This window comes from Anser cygnoides, chromosome 7 (genome assembly GCF_040182565.1).
Source record: "Anser cygnoides isolate HZ-2024a breed goose chromosome 7, Taihu_goose_T2T_genome, whole genome shotgun sequence".
NCBI lineage: Eukaryota > Metazoa > Chordata > Aves > Anseriformes > Anatidae > Anser > Anser cygnoides.
In genome coordinates this window covers 26,390,301-26,404,121 of record NC_089879.1, presented here as the reverse complement: position 1 = coordinate 26,404,121, position 13,821 = coordinate 26,390,301, and the positions used below count along the sequence as shown (strand labels likewise).

Genomic DNA, 13,821 nt, shown 5'->3' with positions numbered 1-13,821 from the left:
CTTAACAGCAGTAGCCAGATTGAGCTCCAGATGAGCTTTGGCCTTTCTAATTTTGTCCCTGCACAGGCTCACAACATCCTTATAGTCCTCCTGAGTAGCCCGCCCTCTTTTCCAAAGATTATAAACCCTCCTTTTTCTCCTAAGCTCGAGCCACAACTCTCTGCTCAGCCAGGCCGGTCTAGTTCCGCGCCGGCTCGTCTTTGGGCATGTGGGGACAGACCGCTCCTGAGCCATTAAGATTTCCTTCTTGAGTGCCCAGCCTTCCTGGACTCCTTTGCCCTTCAGAACCTCCTCCCAAGGGACTCTGCCAACCAGCGTCCTGAGCAGCTCCAAGTCAGCCCTCCGGAAGTCCAAGACAGCGGTTTTACCAGTCCCCTTCCTGACTTCGCCAAGAATAGAGAACTCTACCATTTCGTGGTCACTCTGCCCGAGACAGCTCTCGACCACCACATCTCCCACCAGTCCGTCACTGTTTGTGAACAGAAGGTCTAGCGGGGCACCTCCCCTGGTAGGCTCTCTAACCAGCTGCGTCAGGAAGCTATCTTCCACGCTCTCCAGAAACCTCCTAGACTGCTTTCTCTGGGCTGTGTTGTGCTTCCAGGATATGTCTGGGAAGTTGAAGTCCCCCACGAGAACAAGCGCTGACGATTTCGCGGCTTCTGCCAGCTGCCTGTAGAACTCCTCATCAGTCTCCTCATCCTGGTTCGGCGGTCTATAACAGACCCCTACCAGGATGCTTGCCTTGTTGGCCTTCCCTCTGATCCTAACCCATAGGGACTCAACCTTATCATTCCCAGCCTCAAGTTCCTCAACATCTAAACACTCTCTAATATAGAGAGCCACACCACCATCCCTTCTGTGCTGCCTGTCCCTTCTGAAGAGCCTATAGCCAGACACTGCAGCACTCCAGTCATGAGAGTGGTCCCACCACGTTCCCGTGATGGCAACCAAGTCATAGCCTTCCCGCTGCACGATGGCTTCCAGCTCCTCCTGTTTGTTGCCCATGCTGTGTGCATTAGTGTAGATGCAAGACCTCCAGTGGAATAAGAGAAAAATTAAGTAGGATGAACAGGATTTTACACAGTTGGACTAATATTATTCAAAACATTCCTAGACAGTGTAGGGATTCTCTCCCACTAAACTTCATAGACAGTTTCAGCGTTTCTGAACATTTTACCATCTGCCTCTATGCGTTTACAGTAAGTATGAATGGCATCTCTAAAAAGAGCTCTTGTTGTGTCTACACTCATACCTGTAGCATCGATTTTTAACATGCAAAAATTCTAAAAGATCAAAGCAGAGAAGAGAGAATTGTGCATTGTGAACAAGTATGTCATTGACTCCCACAATTCAACAACCTGATGTCATCACTGCACTGTCTAGTTGCACACATCAAAGAGTTTGAAAAGGATGAAAATAAAATTAGACTTAACATGTATGATGCACTCCCTAGTAATGACACACAGCACAAAAATACCATCTGTTTCCAGAAACTGATTCAGTGCCGTGAAAGACAAATGATGCTGTGAGAATTAGAATCTCTATTTTGACAAGAGCTAGCAATATACGGAGAGCTGCAAAACCCATCATATCTAATCTCCATTTTGCTTCCAGTTGTATCCTATCCAGAACGTCACCCAATTCAAACAAAGGTAGCACATAGCTCTTTATACCATTCAAACATTCTGGCAATTAAACTAGTGGAAAATGCTATCAGCTAGTAAACAGAAACTATCAGCTAGTAAACAGAAAACCAGCGTGTTAAAGTCACTCCAAACAGACATAAGCTTAAGTCGATAACTTGCAAAAGTCTACATATAAGAAGTGAACGTTGTGAACAGGTGAACTGTCTTCCGTAAGATTAACTAACTTGTTTATCATATAGTATTTCTCTACTGCATGATCAACTTTTTTGTGGAACTCTGTTATTTAAGAATTCCTGCAATTATGAAATTACTTAAATACATACATAGGTTCACAAAAATGAAGAAACTATACAAGTTGCTGCATGGTTCAAGGACTACAAGACCCCAACACAAAGAGTTTTAACACTTCCTTTCCCATCACCCTTCAATCCATCACCAGAAGAGTGCCTGAAACTGGAAACTGCCATTTTAGTCTGGATACTAATTTTACTTATGAGCAGTGATAATCAGTATGAGTCATCACACAGATCCTAAAAGAACCATGACCTCTGGTAAGCAGACACAAGGAACAGAGCAGGGCAGGGTAAATTATGCTAATTACTTCTGATGCTCAGCATCTTTCTTTCTCAAGATGGCATCAATTAACCTGAGTTAAATCCCAAGCTATTTTTACCTTGAAGTTTGCTGCTTTTGTTTCAAATGAGAAAAATGATTTTTATACTAAAAAAAAAAAAAAAAAAAGAAGTTTCTTCCCTTCACTTGTAACAAAAAGATATTACGACCCCCTTCACATCTTAACCTGCATTTCCATCCTGAGACCATCATGGCAAGTAAAAATTGTTACAGTTTGTTTTGAGGCCACAGAGGGAAAATAAAATAAAATGCAGCACTGGGTAGACTATGATGCAGTCCTGGGTAAATGTGCATGAAGAAATTAAAAGAAGAGGCAGTATAAAGAAAAGTTTTTCTTGAGAATGTCTTCATACGCAATGTGACACTGCATAATGATGAACACTGTTTCAACAGCACAGTAACTACTACAGAGCAGAGGGAATAACACATCATATTCAAAATATAGTACAAAAACTGGCAATATAGCGTTACGTGATTGCATGTTAAGGATGTGAGAAAGATGCACTAAAAATAAAAACAGCAGCATGATTTTAAAAAAATACATCTGATTCAAAGCAACTGTGGAGAACTATAGAAAAGAACTGTTTTTATGGATGAGATGGAATAATGCTGGGGATCTGCTACAGATTTGAAAATTAAATTTGAAAAATTATTAAAAACCTAGCTACCAACAGGAACACATCAGACTGGAAGATCAATGGGCTAACTCACACGAGTTTGTGAAGTCTATTCTCAATGAGCTGTTTCTGTATTCAGGAGAGAAGGACTGAATCATCCAGAAGACAAATTGACATACCCTGTTCACTGAGTACAGAAGAAAAGGGAGATAAAACTAAGTTTAGGATATGAATTCATCTATAGGTAGAAAAATAAATTTCCATTAGATTTTCTCACAAAAATTCACTTCTTTAAGAATTGAATTTGTTAAGAACATGGGTTATAATTAATAAGAAACAATGGTTTGATTTTGATTCAGAGAGAACAATGAAAAGTTGAGTCCATAAATTAATCTCTCTTAAGGGTAAACATAAAAAAATTAACAACTTAGTGAGATCAATTGTATTGATGAGTACAAGGGAGCAAAAGGATCACAGTTTTGTACAGTTCTTTCACAACTGTACAACAGAAATTAACTTAAGGCCTATAAGGAACACGCCCATCGAATGCAGAGTTAGAGTCAAGACACAAAAAGTCCATCTTCCTCAGATCTTCTCAAGGATGTGAAAAATGAAAACAGTACTTAAAAAAAAAAAAAAAGGCAAACATAAGAATACCCAACAGAAATTGATTAACTACCGAAACTCAGTCAAAGAGGAGTCTAAGAATCCAGATTTCTGCAAGGGATCTCTTCATAAAGTTTTCAACAATTCTGTTTTAGTAAAACAGAATAACAAAGACGCACAGAAATAACATAATAATAATATATAAATAATACAGCAACACAGAAATAACAAAGCCCTGTTGTTTTTTTCTGGTTGCCTCCACCCTAGGCTTCCCTCTTATCAGTTTGAAACCCAAGACAGGGAAGAGACATCAGAACATCCAAAATCACATGTGTTTCAGTGAAAACAGGTGACTAGATTCTTAGGTAAGAAAGAGGCCTGCTTTTCCTGAGGAAAATTCTCAAACATCACAATATGGTCAAAATATTTAGAAACTTATGTTGTTACTTATATAACATGAAGTTTTTGCTTTCCATCAATTTAAATAGCTATTAAATCTACTGAAATACTTAAAATCTTTCAATGTCTCAAGAGCTTTATAATAATGCTAAATTGCAGTTATTTCTTTATCAAATAATGGTAGGTTCCTGTAACTTTCAAGTGTTCCAGTTTAGAAAATAGCTTTAAGCAAACAATTATAAATGAAGTTCCCATTTCAGCTGAACTTCCTCTTGAGTTAGAAGAAAAGGTCTGGTTTTGGGCTAATTATAAACCTCCTCACAATCAGCTTAGGAAAAGACATGTAACGATTCACAGAGCTCAAGTATATATATGTATATGGTGTACGTGTGTGTACATGTACACACATACAGGAACACAGATATAGATACACTCAGCTATATATAAACACACATATATACACTTTTTTTTTTTTTTGACTATTTCAGTAGTGCTTTAGATTTTAAAAAGGCACTGGGCTCCCCCCCTTTCTACCCATGAGTACACAGCTGCAAAATTACACATGAAAAATCCACACATAGAAAAAGAACTAAGCAATTGAACAAATTTTCACTTTTAAAAGCAGTTATTATCACAATTTTTCTGTATCTAGGTAATTATCTGTTAACTAAAATATCTGTTTTCAAGCTGATGCCGTATCTTACTGTTATTTTCAACTTTGTCATTTTTTAAATAATTCTAAAAACTTCCACAAAAGTACATTTACACGAATCTATTCTTGGTTCTCTGCCTCAGATGAATTCCATTCTTCTATAAGTGATGAAACTGATAGAAGGGCATGGTCAAGTACATTATTTATTATTAGAGCAGATAAGTAATTGCTTTAGTGTTGCACTGCTTGAGCTTTGTTGTACATTAATAATTAAGTGCAATGAAAAGAGATTTGGGTCATGTATAAACTAAGAAGTTTCAAATTAAATTTCTGTACTGTATTCCCCATTGTTCTGCATCTGAAACAGATATACAGGATGGTCTCTTCCCAACCATTACAATAAATTTATTTTCAATTCAACTTTATGCAGAATATAGATTTATAGAGTTATTTTTATTTCCCCAAAAATATTCTAATACACTAGAAAGAGACCAGGATACCTAGCAGAAAGGACCAGACACTATTAGGCAGCATCAACTACAAGGTTTGAAGAATCCAAAGCCTTATTTTATGTTTATGCTTAAGTAATGTAAGCATACTTTTGGACAAAACAAGCAACTAGAGAACCATGAACTAGTTCAACCACAGTTACTGACACACTGTAGGGTCCAGTACTGAAGGATTACGTACTCCAGAGGAAGCATGTGACAACAACTAGGAAGACTAAAAGCACATAAAACCAAGTTAGAGTATGGATATGGAAGCACCGTTACTAAATGTGATTTAACTACGGGAAAAAGGATTATGTGGTAGAGCAGAACTTTAAGGTTACACCTAATCTGCAGTCATTATGCTATTTCAGAAGATCTGTCATGTGGAACTATAGGAAGTAAGAACATAAAAATGACATTTTTTTCTCTTAAGTGATCATATTTTTAAGTACACAGAGAAATAACACGTGGCATGAATAATCAGCCCACTTTTGATAACAAAGTAAGACCTTAAATGGTTTTGAAGAAGGAAGAAACCAGAATTTAAAATTGGGAAATCCTACCACAATCATTTACAGTACGAAAAAATTAATAGATCAAAGACAGAAATATGAATAAGAGTAACTGTGCTGGGAGTGGACAGGGAGAAAGCCTACTAACCAGTGAAAAGTATTTGTCTGAATCAACTTGAATTCTAAGCTTGTATGGTAAACATACCTGTAAAGATGTATGTCACTGTTTTGGAAGTCTGTAGCTCACTAATTCCTTTTGAACCACTCCTGGTTACTTTCAGAGCACGGTGGATCTTCCCAACACCACTGGGAAGAGATACATTCCCCTAGGGAGTCAGGAAACTCCACCTTGGCAGCATCTATGGCCACTGGAGGAAAAAGACCACTGTGAAAACAAAAACAGCCTACCCAGCATCCACCTATTTCCTTCACCTCACGCATATTCCAAAGCTCCTGAAGTTTCATAAATATTCTCCAAGCTGGATGTACCTATAAAAGTATGAGACGACACTGTTCTGTCAAAGAGGGGTGTGACAAATGTAAATGAATTTTAAAGTGACTAAGAAGTAGAAATCATTTTGGAAGAAAATTCATATCACTGAAAAAGAAAGCAGCAGCAACGACTAGCCTACAGGTCTGAGCATCGTTAAAGTTCTCATACTCGTAAGTTTAATGAAGCATACTTTATCACGAACCCAGCTACCTGCACCGTTTATCATGCCTGAACAAACTGATGGTGTACAGTGATGAAGTGTCTGGCTCTGCAGATGAACAGAGTGCAGTTGGTATTGCTTCCTTCAATAATATTTTGACAGTCTACGAAAGCATCCTTACAAACTAGAATGCTAGCATGTGGGTGGGTGACTGGAGAAGAGAAGGCTCCAGGCAGACTTACAGTGGCCTTCCAGTACCTAAAGGAGGCTACAGAAAAGCTGGAGAAGGACTCTTTGTCAGGGAGTGTAGGGATAGGACAAGGGGGGGATGGCTTTAAACTAAAAGAGGGTAGGTTTTGATTAGACATAAGGAGGAAATTCTTCACTCAGAGGGTGGTGAGCCACTGGCACAGGCTGCCCAGAGAAGCTGTTGATGCCCCATCCATGGGGTTGTTCAAGGCCAGGCTGGATAGGGCTTTAGGCAACCTGGGCTGGTGGGAGGTGAACCTGCCCCCATGGCAGGGGGTTGAAACTGGATGGGCTTTAAGGTCCCTTCCAACCCAAACCATTTTAAGATTCTATGCAATCCAAAAAGGGTAATCAAAAGAAAAACTATTTTTCACCTTTCATAAGGAGGTTGGGCAATACCCATCCTTGGAAGTCTTCAAACATCTTCTTGACAGGATCCAAGTAACTTGGTATAATTTGAAGTTTGTCCTGCTCTGTGCAACATGTTTGACTAGATAATTTTGAAAGTTCTCTTCCAGTATCTTTTGTTCTTTGATTATACTCTTCTATTTTGCTATTTTGTACAGGTTGCATTTCGTGTTAATAAAGTTCATCCAACCTCCTGCTTTTTAATTAACTATTGAAGACCTCTTCCAATTGTAAACACTAGGGTAACAGCAGGGGCTTCAGATCTTAAGGTATAATGTTAGGAAAGCAGTGAAGCTGCATATTTGCTCCCCCTGCACTATCACAGTAAATTACATCCTTAAAACAGGAAAGAGGACATAAGGTAACAGGAAAACAGGGAAAGTGACAAAAGGTAAGTTTCTCTTTCTTTCTTTTGCAACTGTTAAGCTGAGGAAGATTGACTGAAACCTAATAAAAACTTCAGTATGTCAGCAAAAATGCATTCCTTTAGCTTTTGTTTTTGTTTGGGCCATAAGACCACTTGTATCCGCAACAACTGCTTTCTCCGAACACTTTATGATAACATCCTACTTTTTCGCTGCTTTCCAGGAATTAAAAGTAATTTTAGATGGCACAGATTTGCATTAAAAGGAATTTCTGTTTTAAGACTATGATGCCTTACTGATTTATATTAAGTTTGAAGACACTTAACATATTCTTAGATTCCTAGAGAAGGATTAAGATACTGAAAACAAACTTCTATCCTACACAAACTCAGATTTTAGAGAATTTCTTGCACACTCCAAATTTGGAGTGTGCTCTTCTCAATTTCATCTGAAGGGACAGCCATGCACCATTTCCCTGGATCTCCTCTAAAAGTTCATACATCACACTGGCACAAAAGTGTAATAGGAAAACGAACTATGACTCATCACTTCTTCTCCCTCTTGACAGCAGTAACTGATTTGTGCCAATTCTTCACTTAAAAAATTACTCTCATTTGGCTACTCAAGTCAGCCTGAATGATCTTTAGTCCAATCACAGAACTTGTTTAGTAGTCTCAGAAGTCTGTATCTATCTAAGACAGATCAGTTTAATTTCTAAAAGGAGTTGAATTGCAGGTAACTTCTTTATACTTTACAGTATTTTCTGTTTACAATCTGGATATGACAATTCCATTGTCAGTTTCTACTACAGACAGACCTGCAGGTGTCCATGTTTACCACTATCAGTTTAGCAGTGTACACTGACTACATAGGTAGGTTACACAAACCCTTAGTTGAGGCAAACATGCAAGTAATTCCACTCATTATCATTCCACTAGGTAATCGTCAAGTAAAAAATTTCCAGTAAAGTAACAGCAAAATGGGCATCAGACAAAACCATTTCAAAGTCTAACGACTCAATACCAGTTCTCTGGAATGCATTTCACTTAAAATAATCAACTTAGCTAAAAGTTTGGGTTAGATTACAAGAGTCAAAATGCACTTTAGACAAATTGTCTTTTAAGGAAGTACTTGAAAAGGCAGAGAAGAGACATTACACCCAGTATACAATAGGAAAGACAGTATGTCATTAACATGCACTGCATCAAGCAGAACATTTAATCACAGATGAAGGATGAAGAACGAGATAAACTAAAATGAACAGAGACTTGTTTTTATGAAAATAAGAAACCTCAGATTTGGCAACAGAGGAGCTAATATAAAAGGATTTAAGAAAATGTGGCTAGTATTCCAAATATGACAGTCCGAAATTCTGAGATGGAAAGCATGAGAGGCTGGAGAGAGAAGGTTCATGAGACAAAATAATCATAGTTTTGGGGAAAGGATGCACACAGAGGACAGAAAAGCAGCATGAGGGTCTGTAATGCAAGCTCTTCAAGAGAACAACAAGGAAAAACACATATCCTAATGATTTTAATATATATAAAAACACATTTGATGCTTTTCTTACCTCTGATCGTTGTAGAAGTGAAGTTAACTCTTGGACTAGAAGATCTAATTCTTCTCTTACTGGTTTTCTAACACTTAATAATGTTAAAAGATTTAATTGTTTTCCAGTGATTGTAATTCTGCATTATAATTGGGAAAACGTACATATAAAAGAAGGAAATACCAACATTTCTGTTTTTTTCCATCTGTATCTGAAGTTTATTCACATAATTTTGAATAAAAGATATTAAAATAAACCCAAAGAATTAACTTTGGAAAATGAAAATCCAAACTACACTTTCACCCTAACTACATCAGCAAATATGAATATTCACTGAATATTTCAGTTTGAGACACCAGAGTTGAGGATAAAACTTAAAATTTACAAGTATAAACAAAATTACAAGCATACCATAACTAGTTTCCTGGAAATTTATGCATTGGATGCAATAACATGTTTTGGTTCCATTATATGAGTATAAAAACCTCACATTGACATGATAAATGGATGACAGTATTTTTTTTACACTTAATGTCAGTGATCATAAAGATTAATACCCACATTTTTCCTTATTTTAATTAGCTCTCCAAAACTGATAGGCTGACACTGATTCTCTGTTCTTGGTAGGTATAGCGTAAAAGATCTATGAACAATGATCTCATCATTTATCATGTTTTATAATCACAATGATATTTTTTACACATCTTGTTAGCTCTTGCTTTCCTTTAAAAAGAAAAGTCCTTCATTTAAATTGGTTATTTGCAGTCAGACCTCTTCCTCAAATATAAAGACCTAATTTCACCTGTCTTCTGTAGCATTATTTTCCTTTAAACCAAGTATCACATCCAAATAAAAGGATAAAACAGAACTGAAATGAAAGAAAAAAATCATGAGGATAGGTGAATCAGAAAAGGAGATTAATTAGTACTTAAAACAGATGACAGTTATTAGCACTCTTTCCCCCCCCCCCCGTTATCATACGGTCACAATTCCCTTCAGGTTTTCTGATCTGCCACAGAATACTCCCTTTTCCCCCTGTGCTACACCAGAAAAGGACATGCATGTATCACATTAGGAGACAGTTCCTCTGTACGTATGCTTTGTTTCAGCAACCCCATGGCTGGTTTGTGAAGAGTAACAATGTCTTTTTGCAGTGACCTACCATTTGCAATTCCTACCCATCCTCTCAACTATATTTTTCCATATTCAGCTTACTTTTAAGATGGAAAAATAACACCCTGGATTAAAGAAACATAGGGACTAATCCAGTTGCTTCTGAGCTCTGCAGGAAGATTTTGCAGTGCCTTTAATGAGAGTTATTTTGTACCTTAAAAGTGTCCACAACAGAAACACACCTACAAGTATTCAGTTTACCTTCCAAATCATCAATAACCCACAAAACTCGTAACAATATCATTTTATAAAATGAGTTGCAATCCAAGCCTCGGGTGACACTGTGTGAAAAGGAGATACATAAACTAAACGACAAAATAGAAATTCCCAATTCTTACGAAGTTTGGGAAGTACATTGTGTATCTGGTAGAAAAATCTGACCTATCAAGCAACCAGAGATGCAATATAAAATAAAACTCTTAGGTAGACAATTCTGTTTAATGATTTAGAATCCTCCATTACCAAAATTACTAGAGGTATGTTCACAATATTTAGAAAAAAAGTGTACGATATTTTTGGATATAGACTAACCACTTCCATTGCCATCCTGAAAGATGCAGCTACACCTGCAAATTCAGCCATTAAAACCAACTGCCTATATCTGATACAGTATATCAGCACAGTATTAATTTTGAACTAATATTTAAAGAACATTTTCCCCCCAATACATCCATGTTGGCATTTAACTTAGAAAAAAAAATATTCTGAAGAAAAAATAGGTACATTATAAATCTATTCTTGTATTAATTCCTCTGACATGAAACAAAACACTTAACCTTCGTTATCTTTCCTAATGACCAAGTAATTTCCCAAAGAGTTAGGTAACTTCCTTTATTATACATTTAACTTTTCTATTTAGATAGAGCAACATGTTTTACTCTCAGAGCACAGTAACAGTGCTAATACACTGATGATTATACCGAGAGTAACTTGCACCATTCCTTCTAATTAGTCTTAATAATTAGTTCTATGTACATGAGCTGAAAATAAAAATCTTCCCAAAGGAAATAAATTATACTACCGTAAGGAAGCATCTGCTCAGCAGATCACGTAAGAGAAAACATGACACTTGAAGATGGACATGAATTACAATGTGCAGAAACGTCCTGCCAAAGCTTACAGAAAATGTTCTACATGTCCTCTCTAGAGTAACTGTATGAATGCTCAGTTCTTTGGACCTCTTAATATGTAGGCCTACACACTGCTACTTAAGTTACTGTTTCTGCTTTTATTTACCGTCGAACACTAAATCATTCAATTGTACTCAAGTAATAGAGAACAGACCAAAAATTGATGAGTTAACCCTGAAATGAGTAGCTGTCCAATGAGAGATTTTTTTTTCCATGCATTAATGTAGTTTCTAATTTTATTCTTCAAGACAATGAATTTTTGCAAAATATCTGAAATATATTATTTAAATGAATCTCAGTTTTGTGGTCAAAGATAAATGTCTAGTTCAATGAATTTTAAAGAAAAAAGAATTTTAAAGAAAAAATTTGAAACTCAGGATATTTCATAGTAGGATAAAGAGATTTACGTAATTAATTCATCAGCAATTTAGAGAACTGACCTGTTCATTTGTTTTACTAATGACTCTTGCATTACTTGCAAAAATTTAAGATTTGCAACCTCCTGGACGCTGTATGAAATAGGATGGTTTATAATTGGCTTCCATTAAAGGCTAAATTACAGTTGAAAACAACCTCAGGTTGTTTTTCTGTACTGAGATGCATGTAAGGACAGTAGCTCCACAAATAATCCGTTCACACTATTTTGCAGTAAATTCTTCTACATTTGGACCTAAATCACTTGGTTCGGTATTCCAATGGACTAACATAAAGCAAAGAGAAGTCTGCTGCTCTGAGTCAAAACTAACAAATTGTACATCCAGACCTGAGCAGTCATCTCTGCTTATGGTTTTTGCACTGCAGTAGCCATGTCCCACTCACAAGTCAGTTATGGGGACTTCAGTCCAGCTGTTTCCAGCCACCCCAGTAAAGATGTTGTATTTGAAAATACACAAGTCATCTTTAGAGAAACTAATACCCAAGCCAAGTTTTTGACAGGAGTACACCTTCATTTTTAATTAACAACAAACAACTTCAGAATGCACTTAGCTCTGAATCCACTTACCATGGTTTCAAACTACTGACATCTGCAGAACTATTCATGTTCTACACTGCTACATAAAGCACATAATCCTAACAAATGGAATTAAGTTCTAGGGACTTGCCCAGAGAAGAACAGGCAAACAGTTGTCACACTAGCCATAAGGAAAGAAAATTTAAACCACATTTAATGAAGATAACACAAACTTTTCATTCTTTTCCATGTTACACACTAAGGCAAGTCAGAAGTGTGGAATTTGGTCTTTCAAGTGCAGGAAGTAGAACAGCTGTTCTCCCATTTCAGTGTTGAAGACAATCTTTGCTTCAATAAATAGTTTACTGATATTAAAGGCTCCTTCAGTGAATAAATTTATAGTTACATTCCTCTTGACAAATATGTATAGCTTTAAAGTTTCTGGAAATGCTACAGTGCATCTGTTCTATTTATGAGATGTTTTAAAATATATCAACTTGAAGAAGTAGCCCATGTCTATCACAAGAATTACTGTAGAACCAGGTTTTATTTGCATGCAAAAATTTATATGCACATCTAGAACACCACTGGATGTTTGGAAATCTGGTACCTGCTCAGCTCAAGGAAAAGCTCAAGCATCTATCAATGTTATTCAGATCACATCTATGTGATTTAGCATCCCATTCTTTTCCCCCTTGAACTCAAAATTCATCAATCAAGTTATCAAGTGTCCACAGAAAATTTCTATTGGTGATATTCTGGTAAATTACAACAGCTTTTTATGTCTTTGGATCTACTAAACATTTAACTGCACTGTTTTCAATAATGATACATAGGGGGGACAACACCCAGAGAAATCTCCTCCTCTGTGTTTATATACACTGTTATATGCTTCCTTCCTACAGAAGACTTCTCACAGATGCACAGAGCATTTTAAAAGTTAGAGGCGGATCAACCTGTGAGGCTGGATAAATGTAACCCCTACAACATAGCAGTTCTGCTTCATACCCCTACAGTTTGTTCAAATCACCTCTACTGAGTTCTACGCTGTGCAGACTAAAAATACCTACCATGCTGGAACACTTTATACATACAGTTTCACAAAACCTTACAAGATCTAATCTTCTATTTGTTTCCTGTTGAAAACTTTACAGAGGAGAGTTACTTTTCAAAGTACATAAAAGAATAATCAGATTCTGAAAATTATCGTACCTGATACAGCCAGAAAATCATCAATACTCGTTATATCATCCACAGCTTCAGTAAGAACATGGATGTGATTCTCCCATGTACTCCTATACATCTCCATGTTGTTTTTCACAACTTGACTTTTTGGTCTGGCAGAAAGAGCTAAAGCAGCATTAATAACCTGTACCAAAACATATAAACAAACAAAACAACAACTAAATAATGTCTTCTGAAACAATTTTTTATTCATAACTTACTACTGCAGAGGAGCTCTTAAGTTTTCTAAACAAAAGAATTGTTTAGCTTTTGTTTCTGTTCACAACAGGATTATCAGTCAGATGTTGCTTAGGCCAATTTCCTTTTTATCTTCATGAAGTGAGAAGGAGCGTGATTCTAAGTGAACTGGGTAACAAGAATTCCAATGTTTTACTTTCAGTTAGACAATTCATGCTATTCCAGTTTGCAATATACAAATACAATGAAGTTTTTACTTACATAAGGGACGGACATACAGGTACTGCATATAATCACTTCGGTTTCAAACTTACATTTCTTAACAGCAGATATTATGGAATCCATTATGGCATTATCTTCACGG

The 13,821-nt window shown here is 36.6% G+C and overlaps 1 protein-coding gene across 29 annotated transcripts in view; it reads right to left on the bottom strand.

Moving 5' to 3' along the window:
- CTNNA3 (catenin alpha 3) overlaps nt 1-13,821 on the bottom strand; it is a 488,378-nt gene that overhangs the window by 137,101 nt on the left and 337,456 nt on the right. For 26 of the 29 annotated variants that reach the window (XR_010833026.1, XR_010833024.1, XR_010833025.1 and 23 more), the window contains one exon: nt 13,248-13,404. The exons of 2 other annotated variants lie outside the window; for them this stretch is intronic. Coding sequence is in view for 22 of the 27 variants with exons in the window: in XM_013173300.3 (XP_013028754.1) it covers nt 13,248-13,404 (157 nt within the window). In the remaining 5 variants the exon portion in view is untranslated. Of the gene's footprint in view, nt 1-8,185; nt 9,649-13,247; nt 13,405-13,821 lie in introns of those variants that run through there. One more of the 29 variants, XM_067001111.1, reaches the window with a different exon arrangement.